At 39.3% G+C, this 17,875-nt stretch overlaps 1 protein-coding gene across 3 annotated transcripts in view; it reads right to left on the bottom strand.

Annotated features, from left to right (window-relative positions):
• Tnip3 (TNFAIP3 interacting protein 3) overlaps positions 1–17,875 on the bottom strand; it is a 92,723-nt gene that overhangs the window by 10,508 nt on the left and 64,340 nt on the right. For 2 of the 3 annotated variants that reach the window (XM_037203790.1, XM_037203788.1), the window contains 2 exons: positions 17,115–17,231; positions 8,330–8,390 (listed from right to left, as the gene is read on the bottom strand). In XM_037203790.1, the coding sequence (XP_037059685.1) occupies positions 8,330–8,390; positions 17,115–17,231 (178 nt within the window). Of the gene's footprint in view, positions 1–4,142; positions 4,339–8,329; positions 8,391–17,114; positions 17,232–17,875 lie in introns of those variants that run through there. The other variant, XM_037203789.1, reaches the window with a different exon arrangement.

Genomic DNA, 17,875 nt, shown 5'->3' with positions numbered 1-17,875 from the left:
ACTAGTATTCCCCCACACTGATAGACAAACAAGAAGGGAAGGAACACTATCAAAGTCATTTGGTGAAGCCCATATTACCCCAATATCCAAACAGAATAAGGACAAAAGAGAAGCATAAATTGTGCTCATACTTCCTTCATGAACATCGATGCACAAATCCTCAATACATTCTTGTGAATTCAATAACATTAAGAAGATCATACACCATGAGCAAACAGGCTTCATCCCAGAGATGCAGGGCTGGTTCCATACACACAAGTCAATTAGTGTAAAGAAACTTCAAGACAAGATCATACAATATTCTCATGTCACCTAAAAAAATACATTTAACCAAAGTTAATGTCCCTTCTATGATAAAAGTCCCAAAGACAGTAACAATAGAAAAAATATACTTCAATATAACAAAGGCATTTCCAGTAAATCTGTAGTCATCAGAAGGGAAGGAGGAAATCCTAATGGGATGGGGAAGAGAGGTCAATAGAATACATGTGATAAGCAAGCAGAAGAGAGGACCAGAAGACAGGTCAGGATGAGGGAGGGGAACAAATAAGAACAAAATACAATGAAACCTATGTTTAAAAATGCCACAGTGAAACCCATTATCTTTTGTGCTAACTTTAAAAATAGAATTTTAAATGTAGCCTTGTTTATAAAAATGAACAAAATAAGATGTATGATGTTATTTCTATATAAATATTGAAGGTATTAAAAAACCCTATCATTTAGCTTTAGTTCTCATAACAGGAATAATTACAATGGAAGATACTGTGATAAAAATGATTACTTTTATTACTTCCATTAATCAGAAATTAAAAAAAAAGAAACAGGAAACTAAGAGCAACAGTATTTTCTGATCTTTAAGTTACACATGACAATTGATGGCACACAAAATATCCACATTTTTTGTAGATCTAACACAAGGTAAAATGTTCAGACTTGTAGAAATATACCTAGGGAAGAAAACAGTGTATTAAAAATACACCTCAGTAGCACAACCATGGATTCAAGCTATGTGTGGTAGTTTAAATGTATTTGGTCCCCATAATCGTATAGAGAATGGTACTATTGGGAGGTGTGGCTTTGTTGGAGTGGGTGTGGCCTTGTTGAAGGAAGTGTGCACTGTGAGAGTGAGCTTTAAGGTTTCTTATGTTCAGGATAAGATACCAGCCAGTGCGCCAGTCAACTTCCTGTTGCATGCAAGATGTAGGACTTTTAGCTACTCCTTCAGCACATCTGCCTGCATGCTGCCATGTTCCCTGCCATGATGATAATGGACTGAACCTCTGAAACTGTAGGCAAGCCCCCTCAATTAAATGTTTACCTTTTAAGATTTACCATGGTTATGATATCTCTTCACAGCAATGAAAAATCTAACTAAGACAGAAGTTGGTACTAGGGACTGGGGTATTCCTATGATAGGTCTGACTGTGATTTTGTTTGGAGTAATATGAACTTTGGGAGTTTGGGTTAGGGAAGCAAGGGACTGGGGTATTCCTATGATAGGTCTGACCATGATTTTGTTTGGAGTAATATGAACTTTGGGAGTTTGGGTTAGGGAAGCAGTTCACTGCTTTAAGCATTACATAGTGGGCCATATTAGTAGGAGTATGGAAGACAGTGGTGCTGAGTATGATTTGATGAACTGTGGGGGGGGGGTACCTCAAGAGTTTTCAGAGAAGAATTTTAGTATGTTGCCTAGAGATTGTTCTTGTGATGTTTTGGTGAAGAAAGTGGCTGCCTTTTGCCCTTGTCTGAAGAGTCTGCCTGCGGTTGAAGTGAAGAGTTTTGGATTAACTCCATTGGCAGAGGAAATCTCAAACAACCTAGTATAGTTGTGTGGTTATTAGTGTTAACTCTAATGAAGATTTATAACGAAAAGGAGCAAGCTGAGCAGGGTAAATTACAAAATGTAAATTTTGAGGAGAAAAAGAGTACCAGGAAGTGGAATGGAGTTAAGTCGTGTTCAAGGGGATAAACAGATCAATAAATGGAATAAAGAGAGTGGTGACCCAGGGCAAGATCCTACCAAGTTTCCAACTTGTGAAAAGGAACTAAAGAAAAGCTTAGAGCCAGGTTTGGTGGGGCACACCTTTAATCCCTGCACTAGGAAAAGAGAAGCTGGCAGATGTCTGAGGCAAGCCTGGTCTACAGAGCAAGTTAAAGGACAGTTAAGCCTAGGCAGTAAAGGGTAAAAGAAAGCCAGTGAAGATATAATTGAACAAGGGGGCCATGATCCAGCCCAGTAAGCATCAGAACTTGGCACCATCAGCCACATGGCTCTGGCTTTAGAGTTAAGGATGGAAAAAAAGGGGAATATGGAATAAAGCCACTGAGGCCAGACATGTAACAGGGATATCCCTGAATGGAGGCTCAGTGAGGCCATTGTGTGAAACTGTGAAGTTGAAGACTGGATTGCCTTGGAGACCCCAAGATATTAGAGATGCCAGGGTCTTGGGATATCTGTCAGGAAATGCTGCTAACAGGGAGTGAAACCAGCCCAAGGGGTTGCAGTCAACGAAGTTGAAAGGAATTGGAGATGCAGAGTTTGGAGTTTCCCCAGCTGATTTTCAGTCTTGTTTTGGTCCAATATTTCCTTGCTATAATTCCTTTCCTATGTTTTGTAAAGGTAATGTCTATTCTGTGCCATTTTATGTTGGAAATATGTGATCTGCTTTTTTATTTTAATTTTAACGGGGATTACAGTTAAGAGATTTCATGAGTCTCAGAACAGACTTTGGACTTTGAAACAAGTTTGGAACTGTTTTAGACTATGGGGACTTTTGAAGTTGGACTGAATTCATTTGGCATGATGATACTGTTACAACTTTATAGGGGGGCCAAGGAGTAGAATCTGGTAATTTGAATGTAATTGACCCACATAATCTCATGGGAGTGGCACTACTAGGCAGTGCAGCTTTGTTGGACTAGGTATGGCCTTGTGAGATGAAGTGTGTCACTGTAGGGGTGGACTTTGAGGTTTGTTATGCTCAGCTACTGCCCAATGTGTCAGTCAACTTCCTGTTGCCTACAAGACTGAGGACTCTCAGCTACTCCTACAGCACCACATCTGCCTGCATGCTCCCTGCCATGATGATAATGGACTGAACCTCTGAAACTGTAAGCAAGCCACCCCAATTAATGTTTTTCTTTATAAGAGTTGCCATGGTCATGATATCTCTTTACAGCAATAAAAACCTAACTAAGACACTATGCATCTATTAATGGGCAAATGGATAAAGAAATGTGGGTTATGTACATGATAAAATATTATTGAATCATAACAAAACAAAACCCTGTCATCTACATCCAAATGGATAGAACTGAAGGTTATGGTAAGTGAAATGAGCCAGCCACAAAAAGACAAATGTCAGATGTTCTCTTTTACATATGAAAGCTAAAGTCTTTTATCTCAAAACAGAAGAGAGGATGTTAGTAATCACTAGATGCTAAGAAGGGTGGCTAGGATTGGGGAGAATACAGGAAAGTGGATAGTGAATATCAAAACACAGAACTGTGGGTGACTGGAGCACACAGCAACCTCTTACATCTTATGAGGAGCTAGAAGATCTCAAGGATTCTAGATCCCGAGAAATGGTGAGTAGACAGAGTGCTAACCATTCTGATTGATCAGTGTGAACCACATGTGTGCTGAAATACCACTCTGTACCTCACATATAGCTACACATTAGTTAAGAAAAAGAAATAAAAAATAAAAAATAGTCACACTTCTTGGAGCCATTCTTGACCACAGAAGTAAACTACTTTAAAAAAATATATACATGAATTCTAAGAAGTAACTTTTGTTTATATATTATCAGAAAGAGAATCTAATATCAAATTTTTTTTACTCAATTTCCCTTCCTTCACTTTATTCCTAGTATTTCCAATCTAAACATGCTATGTTCTTGAATAGTAGATAAATTTGTTAGTCAGATACTAAAACAAGGACTACTATCATTAAACAATCAGATGCATGTGATGCCCAGTTTTATTTTATTTTATTTTTTTATTTTTTTTTTATTTATTTATTTTTTTTTGGTTTTTCGAGACAGGGTTTCTCTGTGTAGCTTTGCGCCTTTCCTGGCTCACTTGTAGCCAGGCTGGCCTCGAACTCACAGAGATCCGCCTGGCTCTGCCTCCTGAGTGCTGGGATTAAAGGCATGCGCCACCACGGCCCGGTGTGATGGCCAGTTTTAATTGTCATTTAATACACTTTAGAATGAACTGTCCAGATTAGGTTGGGCTGTAGGCATGCCAGTGAGGGATTTTCATATTTAGGTTAACTGAGGTGAGAAGAGCCACTCTGAATGTGAATAGTACCATTTCATAGGCTGGGTCCTGGAGAGAATGAAAGAGAGAGATTAATCCATTGTTCTGGAACTGTAAGCAGAACTGTGAGCCAAATAACTCCTTTCTCCTTTATGTTGCTTTTGTCAGGGTCCTTTATCACAGCAATAGGAACAAAGCTAAGACAATGTATAATCAAACATTTAAACCTATGATTTCTTAGTAATCATTACCATTAAGTTGTTATGTGAAAATTCTAAACAACTGTTAAAACTACAGACCTAAAGGGACTCTCAATCAGATAAACCAAAGCACAGCAAGATGCACTGGTAAAGCTAGTGACCACATAGGAATCATTGTCATGAGGACGAATTCAGAGACTTCCTGAATACAGCCTAATGTGAGCTCTGAAACAATTACAGAGTAGACAGGGGGCAGCAGGAACACAAGCAGTTAATTCCGAGTAAGGAACTTATTTAGTAACCCACAGATACTCTTCCTCCTGCTGTATCCAGCCACAGTCAGTGACAGGGCTATGTGGGGACAGAGAATGACAGCCTTCAACAGCAGCTACTCTGCGAGGTTCTGCCAGGCCTTTCATGCACTGGTTAGGTAATGATATGTTCATTAATAATTATATACAGTACTATGTCTTTTACCTGTGATAGTCTAAATATCAGATGAAGAAAATACAAAACCTTCTATTTGTGTTACATAGCGGTTTCATCCCCTCCTTTAGAGCAATTGTGTTGTTTATAGAATGAGTTTATTACTTTTTAATTATAATGAAAAATTTTAGAGAAAGCTATAATGCATGCTGTGAGTCATAGGAAGATGAAATTCTTGAGAATTAAACATTATCCAAATAAGAGCCCACATTCTCATTTTTCACATATCTAATATAGAGATGGGAGTAGGCTTTCAAAGACACTGTTGATTGAAATTGAAATCCCAAGGTTTGCAATCCTGTGTATAAAAGAATGTAGATTTTTAGTGCTAAATTGTGCTAAATTGCCCTTTGAAATTTAAATGTTACTAAAATTCTCTGTGCTCATTTCCTTATATATGTCATAAAACAAATTTATGTTATAGTATTGCTCAGAAGATTAAAATAAACAGCTATAAAACTACTGGAGTTGGTATATTGTAAGTATTTTTCTTGATTATAATGTTATTCTTGTAGCTACTGTTATGTTACAAGTCTATACATCACAAAGCTCACTACATTTTCTTAGGCAGATATGTCAATAGATCTTATTTGACTGATGATAAATTTAATTTAATTTATTTTATTTAAGTTATGAATATAATTAACTAATTCACACTTTATGTGACTATTATTTTCCATAACATTGGTTTAAGAGGACTGCAGTAGTGATTTATAAATGACTAATTAGTGAATTCTCTATAGAGAATTGTATTGTATTGTATTTTCTAGTGACTAAAACTGTAGCACATGGAAATAATAGCTTATTTTCATTGAAGACCAATAGAAAGTGGAAAATTATATCATGTAGCAATTCACTGGATTTCAAAACTGCAGACCTTATGCAATGGTCCTGGTTAACAATATGTCCTTCAAATAAATTTCTCCATTATGGAAGGAACCCAAAACCTTGCTGGTTATATTATAATCTATCTGTAGTAGAAAGCAAAGCAAAATGAAAGTCTAGTTAGTTGTCTGAAAAATATCTGGATACTTTATCATAGAATTCCCACTTTTTGTGTTTCTTTGTCATACTAATGTTACCTATGGCCTTTACTACTCTCGGGCTGCTGTGTGGTGATCAGCGTTGTCAAACTGACAAAGTCTTGAGTCACCTGGGAGAAAAGCCTCCAGGTACGCCTGTGGAGATTCCTTTGATTACATTAATTGAGACAAAAAGAACTGCCCACTGTGAGAGACACCATTCCGTAGATGGGATCCTGTACAAAAGTGGAAGAGGGACCTGAGGGGCCACATGCCTGTCATTTCTATCTCTGCTTATTGACTGGATGCAACATGAGAGGGTATCCCATACTGCAGCCACTGTGACTTCTCCATAATTACACAGTTTAACTTCAGACTATGAGCTCAGATAAACCCTTCCCTTTTAATTGCTTTTGTCAGAGCTTTTATCACAACAGAAGAGAAATTAGACAAAAATTAGTACCTACAAGAGAAGTGGGGGGATTGCTGTGTAAACGTAAGAATGCAGTTCTTGGGTCTCTGGAACTGCATTATCACTGAAACAGACAATAGTTTGGTGCTCCGGACTACAAAAGCCCTAGAATCCTGGAGGAGAGCTTGGTGGCCATTTTGCTGGGATCTTGGGAAACAAAAATGCTAAGAAAAATGAAGATAATGAGATCTCAATGAAGAATGAGGGCTCTATTAGAAAAGGACTAGCCGGGCGGTGGTGGTGCATGCCTTTAATCCCAGCACGCGAGAGGCATAGGCAGGTGGATCTCTGTGAGTTTGAGGCCAGCCTGGGCTACAAAGTGAGTTCTAGGAAAGGCACAGAAGCTACAAAGAGAAACCCTGTCTTGAAAAAAAAAAGAAAGAGAGAGAGAGAAAAGGATTAGGAGGCATTCGTGTGATGTTTTGACAAAGAACATGACTATGACTACATTCTAGCTGTGTCCTGAGAACTTGTATTTATAGACAATGGACTGATTTGTTTGGTTGAGGAAGGAATGTGAGCAAGATTATGGTTTCACACAGAGTGCAGACAACAAAGCACCTACACTCGTTCAGTAGAGCAGCTCCACTGAGAAGAAAGATGGCACTCGGCACTAGAACAGTGTAAAATGTGACTTCAAGATAAGACCCACTCGTTAAAGGCTCCAATTTATAAAAATTCAAATTTACACAAAAAGAGAAAGCCTGGACTAAGAAAGCACCTGAGAGAGTTTCCTGTTCCTCAGAGGTGGAAGCTCAGGAGAGAGCTTTCCCAGGCTTAGAGCACAGAAGCTGATGCAACTGTGCTCCAAGCATCCCAGGTTATATCTAATGACGGCAGCAGAGCTTGGCAGTGTCATCCATGTGGTGTTGCGTTAGCGGCATGAAAGACAAGGTTCATGAAAGACAAAGCGTCATGGAGTCCTGTTCCATTCCATGGTTTCACACAGCAGCTGAAGCCAGGCAATGTGTAGCAAGATCCAAGTCCCTGCAAGGAGGTCTTCAGAGACCATTGTGTGAAGCTGTGAAGGTAGAGCAAAGGTGACCATAGAGACTCTACGATACTGGAGATGCCAGGAATATGGGATACTTGCCACAGAGACCTGTGGACGTGGATTGATGCTGGGCCAAGAGAGGAGCTATGTGCACTGCAGATAGCAGAGCTGGAGGGGTGGAACATGTTAAAAACTAAAATCGTCTCAGCTTTGAATTAACAAATGTGATAACATTTCAAGTAGTTGTTGAAGCTACAGAGCTTATCTTGAGGTTTTTAGAAAAAAATCACATCTCAAAATGAACAAGGTGGAGTCAGTGTGTGTCATAGAAGGCTTTAAATGGATGAGAATGAAAGAGGGACTCTAACCATAACTCAGTTCATACTACCCACTCCTGGAAACACACTGTTCACTGGGCTTGGTGATGCACACCTGTAATCCTGGCTCTTAGGACACCATAGCAAGTTCAGGAGTTCAAGCTCATCCTTAGCTACAGAGTGGGTTTGAAGCTATTTGTCTACATGAGACCAACAAAATGAACAGTCTGTCTGGAATCCTCCTGGGCTGTGGGTTTGCTTCTGTCCTTGGGGTACAATCAGGGTGCTGTTGATGTTACTATATATGGCTTTACTTAAAGTTCTCATTTCTAAGTCTCTAACTCTGAGTCTGGAATAGGAGCAGAAGAGAGAATTGAGACATACATTTCTTTCGGCATTTCAACATTGTCTGAAGGAGTTCACTTCAGACCACCAAATTAGAGTTGTGTGTGCGACAGAACTTCACAGGAAGTCCTTCCCTAGTACAGCTGGATATTGAGTAGGCATTCCCCTAAAGATCCCATTTGTATGTAAAAATGAAAGAATGCCCATTAAAGCTGTGGTCTTACCATGTGCCTTGTGCTGTACATGTGGAGGAAGCTGGTTAAGAACATTCCACTGATACTCTGGCTGTGGGGGGAAAATAAAGCACTGTTATAGAAATACAGACTTCAAAAAAGCATTGTGACACATTAAGATATAATTATACTCTATGCATTTCATGATGCAGTCAACATACAAAAAGAGTCATTTTGATACACCTTTGCCGATCTTCCTCATCTCACCCCCTTACCCCAGCCCTTCTGCACATGGCTGGCTTGAGTTCAAGTGACTTGGAAGATGTACGTTTTCTGTCCCTTTCCTCCTCCCCCGCCCTTCTTTCCTTCTTCCCCTCTCTTGCTTTCTTCTCTTCTCTTTTCTTTCCTCCCTCCTCCAGCCTCTCTCTTTTCTGTCTTGGTTAAGTTTTGTCAACTTGACATAAAGTAGAATCACAGGGTAAGAGGGAACCTCAACTGAGGCATTGTTTCTATCAGAGTGACCTGTAAGCATATCTATGGGGCACTGATAACTGATGTGGGAGGGCCTAAATTACTGTGCACAGTGCCACCCCTGGACAGATGTATAAGAAAGTAGGCTGTGCAAGCTGGGAGGAGCAAGCAGCATTCCTTCATGGTCTCAGCTTTAGTTCCTGCCTCCAGGTTCCTGCCTTGTACTCCTCCTATGGCTTCCTCCAATGATGAACTGTGATGCAAATGTGTAAACCAAATAAACCCTTTCCTCCCCAAGATGATTTCAGTCAGTGTTTTATGATAGCAACAGACAGTATCTAAAACATCCCTTTCCTCTCTCTCTGTTTCCTTTCTCTCTCCCTCTCTCTGTCTTGAAATGATGTGTTTGGATCTCTGAAGAACTATAAACACTTTTAAAAACTTACTATTTCCTGCAAATGAAATAAAACAGATTGCTGTCAATAAATACTATTTTTTAAAACCTTCACTTATAGAGAATAAGAAAGCCAGGGACAAAATACAAATTTAATATTTTCTAATGGATTGCAAAAGAATGTCCAGGTATCTTGGGAAGGCAGTGAAGAGAAGTTCAGGAGGCCAAGCAGGACAAAGCTTCCCTCATGCTGAGGCTCCACGGAAGGTAGTCTCTACATTACACAGGAGTCGCACTAGATGGATTAGACTTTTTTCTCACTTAAACTTTCCTAAGTTTGCACTTAAATGTTGATTATCAGGGAATAAACCAGCTGCACTGAATAAATGATACCTTATTGTGTTGGCTAGTTTTATGTCAACTTGACACAAGCTATAGTCATCTAAGAGGAGGGAACCTCCATTGAGAAAATGCTTGCATAAGATCTGGCTGCAGGCAAGCCTGTAGGGCATTTTAATTAACACATTGTGGGCGGTGCCACCCCTGGGCTGGTAGTCCTGTAAGAAAGCAGGCTGAGCAAGCCACCAGGAGTAAGCCAGGAAGGAGCACTCCCCCATGGCCTCTGCATCAGCTTCTGCTTCTAGGTTCCTGACCAGTTTGAGTTCCTACCTTGGCTTTCCTCAATGGACTGTGATTCAGGATAAGTAAACCAAATAAACCTTTTCCTTCTAAGTTGCTATTGGTCATTTTGTGTCATCGCAGCAAGACACTTATTGTCTGAAACTGCCAAGAAAATTGCAAGCCACTGTCTTTGTATTTAACTTCTTGGAATGAAGGATCACCAGCTCTTCCAGTCCCTAGAATTGGTCTAGCTTTCTGCTCACTCTCACTCTACTTCCTTTTTCCCATTCTCCCACAGATAATGCAGGCTTGGGCACAATTATTTAATTCTCTCCTAAATATAATGCAAGGAAAATTAGCCAACTTGGAGAATTTGCAAGGCTGCCACAACAGCAATTTGTAGTGAATAGCAAATACAAAAAGTAGCAGAAAAGCTCAACCATCCTTGTTTATTTAGTTCAGTTACCAAAAAGGCTGCCTCCCCTGCAGTCTAACCTCCCTCACCACTCAGGCACCTAGGCTCTTGGCTTCCTTGGTCCATGAAAGAGCTACAAGAGGAAATGAGATCAGCTCTGTTTCTTTATCTTCTCATTTATTTTTAGATGTCTCAAGTAACACATAGGATAAGTGGTGTACTCCCTAGCTTTATACTCCAGGAGAGTTGCCAAAAGGAGGCAATAAAGTGTAATCTTACCAACATTGTTAGATGTGATTTAATTCAGGCTTAGATATAAAGAAAGGCAAATTAATCTTTTAAAACTCACCTTGAGATTTTGTTACACCGATTTCATCCAACAGAATACTATTTAAAATGTAAGGCTTTACATTGCCTTAATCAAATATTGGCCTTTTTTGGTGATGATTTTATGATCTGGAATTCCTTGCCTCTTCTAATCGACAGGATAAGTTTACTACACCATAGGACATGAATTTCTTCCTTCTTCCTGTTAATGAAGGTTTGACAGCAGCAGCCAACCATTTCTATTCCTACATAAAGTTGAATTATTTTTGTACCTTGTATTTCACAAGAGTATCTGATTTCCCAAACTGTAGGGCTAACTCTTTTTCCTTATGTTTTCCACAAACTTAATTTACTTCTACCTCCTTGAAAGAAAAGTTTTAAAATAATGATGTCTGAGGTTGAAAAGGCCCAGAAGTGTTTCTGGTGAAGACTGAGGAGCAGGAGAGCGGGTAACAAAGAGAGGGAGTAGATTCGACTAGCAACTGACCACATCAGGGAAAGAAGCAGGTCCAAAAGGAGACAGACATCATCTGCTCCCACAAGAGAAAGATTTTAGTTATACTCCAATACAAAAGTACCAGGGTTCCAGGCAATCAGGAGAAATTAATTCTCTAAGTGCTTTGCTAGGAAAACCCTACTTCAATATCAGAGTTGGGGCATGGTTACAGACATTGTTCATAAAACCTTTAGGCAGGGAGAGTTGTCTGGTCATCCCAAAATGCAGAGAATGTGTGACCATTCCACATGGATGAAGACTCTGCCCATGCTGACAAAGCAGAGTAGAATCAAATACAGTGATCATAGGGGTAGGGAATATTGTTCCTCAGAAGGACAGCAAGAACACTCTGGTACCGACTTAGGTTGATGGTCCAAATCAATTCCACTTATAAATAATAACTCAGCTGTCCTGGCAAACACACCTGCAAAGAACTTTAGTGAGCTACTATGTCTTGGATCTTCCAAGACAATCATTTTAACTGGAAAAGGTCAAAACTCTTTTGCATGTACCTAGAAATATTCATAGTATTTCAATACCAGTTTATAACTGAAGGGAACATCACAGTTGTTTGGTTTGGCTATATTTACTTTGTTCATCTTATATGTTAAAAAAAATGTATTTTGGGTGGTATCGTATGTGATAATTGAGAATGGCCCGTGTAATACACGTTTGTTTAAGAAATTAGAGCTCAATGTGTTATCTTTTACTTAATCTATTTATATCTATATGTCTTGTGCGTTCAGTGTTCCAAGGATAATTATAGTGGACATGGACCAGGGGAACACTGCAAATCAGAGGTTATGTGAAAGAGATGCTCTAATTTCAGAGATGCACATCAGTTCTACCAAAAGAGATTCCTCTATACTCCTATGTTGGAAGAGGAATCCTTACTCACTGCATTTTCCCATGGATGCTGTACTAGCCCTGGGATTTTTGGTACCAATTGGTTCTGCAGATGGAAAACTAGGCCACAGTTACAGGCTGGGAGACACATCTGGGGAGAGCAATAGGGCCAGTTTACTGCAAGAAGGTAAAACTGAAAAGTCACACTGACACTTGCTACATACAACCAGCCTTTGTTTACATTTGAAGGCCTAGCCTAATCTAGCATAATGCTTGGTCAAAACAATAAATGTCAATAAAAACTTAGGTATGACAGAAGTGTCTCATGAAGTCAGTCTTACCCAAGACGGCACTTTCATTAAGGAAATTGGAAACACTTGAGAAGTACACGCAGATGGCTTTGTTTGTCAGTTCTTTCCATAGAGGGGACTTACTAAAGGCAAACTATATAGACAGAGATGATGGAGTGAGATTCCAGGCAGGAAATTAGTAATGAAGAGAAATAAAGTCTCTTTTAGAAAATCAGTAGAGCAGGATGCCTCAGTGACAGGAAGACATTTTGTTCTCTAGGGACAAAGTCCTTGATGCAGCTTTCCAGTCTACACTGTGCCAGTGACTGAGAGAATCACCTAAGAATTGACTTTCTCAGGTGCTTGTGGGTTTGTGAAGGAATCTGCATTTGCTAAAACATATTCTGACACATCCTGTGTACCTGTGATACACTCTGAGAAGCATACGGGTTTCATGACCTCTGTAGAACATACTGACACATCCTGTGTACCTGTGATACTCTGAAACATGGCCACGACTCTGTAGAACATACTGACACATCCTGTGTGCCTGTGATATACTCTGAGAAGCACATGGGTTCCATGATCTCTGTAATTCCTAAGTACTATCTATTCACTGACATTTTTAGGACTAGTGAAAATGTCGATGGTTCTGGACCATCTACTGCATTACTAGAAAAAGATTTCATTGGCACCACGGGAAATGTGGGGAAAGCCCTGCGGAGGAAAGACAAGAGGCCTTATGTATGGGCCGAGGTATCCATTTTAGTTGCTTGCTTTTCTGGTTTTTCTTTCTCCATCTGACAAGATTTTATCTCCAGAAAAAAAAAAGATATTATTCAGGAGATTTTGACCCAGCTATGAATAAACTGCTCACTCAGAAGCCCAAGGGTGGGTGTGTCGCTAGCAGTAATGCCAACAGAAAGGGACTGCCCCTGCTTGTGATATGTTGACTCTATCTTGAAATTCCCAAGTGCAAGTTAGAAAGTCAGATAACTTTAAGTTGTTAAACAAATTTGTCAGGTCATATCAGTCTGTCTTGGTAAAAGCTATTTGGATATAAATCAGGAAACTTCGACTGCTTGCTAAATGAAATGGGAGTTGGTCAGCCTGACACTGAGATCCTCTCTCTCTCTCTGTTGAGAAGTATGGTATGTGTTATCACAGGAAGGCCACTGCTCTGTGTGCCTTCTGTACAGTCAGCAGCCTCACCAGACCTCTCTGCACCATATGATAAATAAGGTATGCCATTCAGAATCACACTGCTTTGCTTTACGTCCTTTCACTATTTAAGGTCCAACTTCATCTTGCAAAGTCAACAGCCTGGGATCTTTCCATACCTGACACACCCAGAAGAAGATGCTTTTGATTTGTTACTCAAATCATTGACGTCCTACATCCCATGCTCCACATCCCTATAAAGTATGGTCACATGTCCCTGTCAATACATGTAACAAGACCAAGTTGTCTCCTGCGCTTCTTTTTAAATAAATTCTATTACTGTTTTACAACAATGAAAGAGACATTAAAAATGTTAGGTTGTCATAGTTTGAAAAAAATTCTGATAGAATTAAGATATTTGATCTGAGGATGTTTCTTTGCTTACAAACACAATTATGCTATATTGTTCTTAGACAACTAATTGTTTTATTGACATAAATAAAAATTATAGACGTCATGTGAATAAAAGTTAATAGTGGATCATTCTCCATAATGTTAAACAAATGGATATATGTTCTTGACTGGACCAGAGCTCTGTAACAGAAAGTACCTTGCCAAACCTCAACACTGAGTTATCACCAATCTGAATTTAATATAGTAGGAATGAAATATGGTAGGAAATAAAATAATTCGTGCTTGAACAAAAAGAATTAAAGTAGCTTCCTATGTAAGAAATAAATGAGAGAGTAATTTGTTCACTAAAAAAATTAGAACTTTTCACCCATTGTTATGTTACTTATTAGAATGAATAAATGATTTTCACAAAATTATCTAATTATATTTTGATCCCTTTTAACTTAATTCTTTTCTTTATTGCATAAAATAATTTCTAAATTCTTATAAATGGTTCTGCCAAAATAATCCACATGTAAAATTGGGAATTTCATGTCAGTCCTGGAAAAAAAGTCAAGAAAGCAAAACTTAACTCACAATCTACTGTGAATTAAGGAAAGAATGATTAATTCTTGCAAGACTGAAAAGTTTTGAAGCTAAATGGCCATCATAGCAGGTCTCACACCAATTCCCTCCTCACTGGAGGCATAACACAGCTTCCAAGGAAATGTTCTGGCTATTTAAGTATAAATCAAATTACTTAAGGTGTGTGTGTGTGTGTGTGTGTGTGTGTGTGTGTGTGTGTAAGATATTAAAATTAAAAGGAAGTCATGAAAGGATGGAGAGAAATCTTAAAGGAGAAAGGACAGGGGTAGAAAGCATATGGGATGAATGCATGGAACGTAAGAGAAAGGAAGCATCTGACAGCAGGGAAGCATCTGAGAAGAAAGAAGCATCTGAGAGCAGGGAAGCATCTGAGAGCAGGGAAGCTTCTGAGAGCAGGGAAGCATCTGAGAGAAGCATCTGAGAGTAGGGAAGCATCTGAGAAGAAAGAAGCATTTGAGAGGAGGGAAGCATCTGAGAGCAATGAAGCATCTGAGGAGGAAGAACACCAGGAAAAGGGAGACAGGCAAAGGAGGGGCAGATGAATATATTTATGAAAATATAATGAAATCCTTTACAGTGCATGTTAACTTCAAAATTAATAGAAACATGATGATAGCTACATTTTCTTTAATTAACGTCAGTATTTACTCATCACAGTAGTTTCCTTAGTCTACTTTTAATATATTCTATTGCACTTGACTTGCTTGCATTTAATATACTCTTCATGAAACCTGCTTCCTTGGAAGTGCACCAGTTCCATTTACTCTGGAAATCCACTGAGGAAAACCTGAGATTTCACTGGTCATGTTCATGGCATTTATAAATATGTATGCATTGTAAGGCAGACACATTCCAGCACAACCCTTCTAAGAAAAAGGCTTCAAAACAATTTGCCTGTATTTGTATAGTAGGCAGTTAAAGTCTCAATTCTACCAAGACAAATATTATAAGAAAAAGATCAGAAGAATTCTTATTTCATAAATAGTCTGGGACCCAGTGTCTTGGGCAATTCTTTAGTACACTTAAGGTAAAAGGAATTTCTAGTAGTTTCTATCTCCTTATAAGAATGTATGGAGATGATTTCATCCCCAGTAATAACCTCTTAAAATACCAAGTGTTAATCACTAGAATTCAAAAGGACTTGAGGTTTAAAAAAAAAAAGAAATTAAAAAAGGAACACACATATGTTTGCCAAAGGTTCTTTGTTCTAACCTACACCTGAGAGTTCAGTCTTTCCAACAGGGACTGAGAACTTACTTTCCCCTCTTAGGTATTTAAATTATTTTTTAAAAGAAGGTACTATCTGTGTTTTTTCGATCTAAAGCTTTCTTAATCTCTGTTCATAAATGTTCCCTCATGGTGGATATAGAGATACCTATGATTATAATTTTATCTTTGGTTGTGTGGAAAGCCAGTCTACAAATCTTTATTATTGAGCACACATTTGGAGCTCAGATGTAAAGAAGCATGGCTAGTTTTTTTTTAATTAAAAAAATTATTCATTTTACATACCAACCACGGATCCCCCTCCCATCCCTCCTACTGCTCCCCTCCCCCAGCGCACCCCCATCTCCTCCTCCAAAAGAGTAAGGCCTCCCATGAGGAGTCAGCAAATCCTTGTACACCCAGTTAAGACAGGACCAAGCCAACATGGATAGTTTTTAAAATTTGTCTTTACTTATTATTTTGTTCTATCTTCAATCGTGGACCACTGGCCAAATTCAGGCACTGCTATGGTGGAGTAAGTCAACCATATCTATGAAGGGCTTTAATGTCTGAACACTATTTCAAGTTCTAAAACAGAATTAACTGGCAATAACTCCTAAGTGAAGCCACAGAATTCCATACACCACATGTATTTCATGTGGCACTCCATGATGGTTAAAATGGAAATTAAAGACATTAGCGATACGGAGGAGATGGGCTTCGGTTTCCTCTTTGCTGTTATGAACCAATGTATACCCGCCATTGTCTGCATCAAACCTGAACTAAACTATTTACCCAGATACTTTTCCTTGCTGGGAAAGAAGATCAGCCTTACAGTTTAATTTGCAGATCATCTATTTCCTATGATGCATTAATGAAGTTCACTTGGTGAGCTGGAGAGAGGCTGAGGCAGTGGGAGGATGAAGCTGGTATCTATCAGCGAACTGTCAGTCATCTAGCTAGCCTGGTTGGCAGTGAGTACATCAGAGAGAGAGGGATTCTTTTTCAGACTACACTAGTTGGGACCTGCAGGATGACTCAGTAGGTAAAGGGTCTGCCTCTAAGCCTGAAGAACTGAGTTTAATGCCCAAGGCCTCTGATTTCCACAGAAACCATGTGACATGTATGTTTGCACACACGCATACAAATAAATGCCATTTAATGGACTTCACTTACTGCTCAGCCAGCCAGAAGCCAGCAGCTACAATGGAATGCTCCTATTGCTATCATTCTCTGAAAAGGTCCAGAGTTTGAGATAATAGTGCTGTAGAAATACAGCATATCTACATGAGACTCTCGAGACTCATTGCTGACAGAATTTCACAAGGGGTAATGCAGTTGCCACTCTGTTGACTAACTGATCCTGGGTAAAGCCCTTTCACCATGTGAAATTCAATTCTCTCTTTTGTGAATTCTTCTATGAACAGTGGGGCTGAAGTAATCCATCTCCATTTTTCCTATCAAGTTTTAAAATTGAATAACTCTAAGTCAGAAAACCTTTACTACCTTTTTAATCGAAAGACATGCAAACACATACAAAGGCACACAAGCAGTGAGCCTATGTTCTCCCCATGATCACACCACTTCCCACCTCTGCCTCAGCCTCTTACCTGCTGCTTGTGACTTTCCACCTTTGGCCTCATCTCTGCATGGCTGCACCTGCCTTTACACTTCCTTGAGCCCTCAGAAAGAGAAGAGCTCCCAATTGTCAAGGCGTCCTGAAGAGCCTATGTTAAAAATGAAGCACATTGTTGATAGGAGGTTTACAAGGACCTTAGTGTTACTCAACCTTTGGGGTATCAAAGAAAGCAGACATATCCTCCCTGGGCACTCTCTCCAGAGATGCTGAATCCACAGGTCTAGTGGGGATCCAAGAACGCTGCTATATAACCACTCCATATCTCCAAGGAAATCCTTACCACTTGATCATTTGTACAGCCACTGCCTCCAGGCCCTGCTGTTTCTCTTCTGTTCTGTCATTCTCCAGCACTCTATTCCCTGACCTAGCCAGCCATATTTATGCTTTACCAAAACATTTATTTACTCATGACTATATGTGATGGTATGTGCTATAACTTTATGATTTCACCATGGCATGAGGAGGCAAAGAGAAACTTTTCATTGCTAGTGAATTCTCATCATTTATCACCAGCCTGTAGTGCATTATGTTCATACTTGGATTATGCACTCTTGTTTGAAGACTTACAATTCATGACGAGCTTAATAAAAATGATTTTCAACATTGTGATAGGCACTCTCATCCATGAGTTTCTGAGCACCACCATTTTACAGCTTACTCATTAGTCAAGTGAGGACTCTAGACATACAAAAGTTTCCTCTCAGAGGTCTATGAATTCACATCCTCTGTGAA

Source organism: Peromyscus leucopus, chromosome 3 (assembly GCF_004664715.2).
Source record: "Peromyscus leucopus breed LL Stock chromosome 3, UCI_PerLeu_2.1, whole genome shotgun sequence".
NCBI lineage: Eukaryota > Metazoa > Chordata > Mammalia > Rodentia > Cricetidae > Peromyscus > Peromyscus leucopus.
This window is presented reverse-complemented; position numbering and strand designations above follow the sequence as displayed.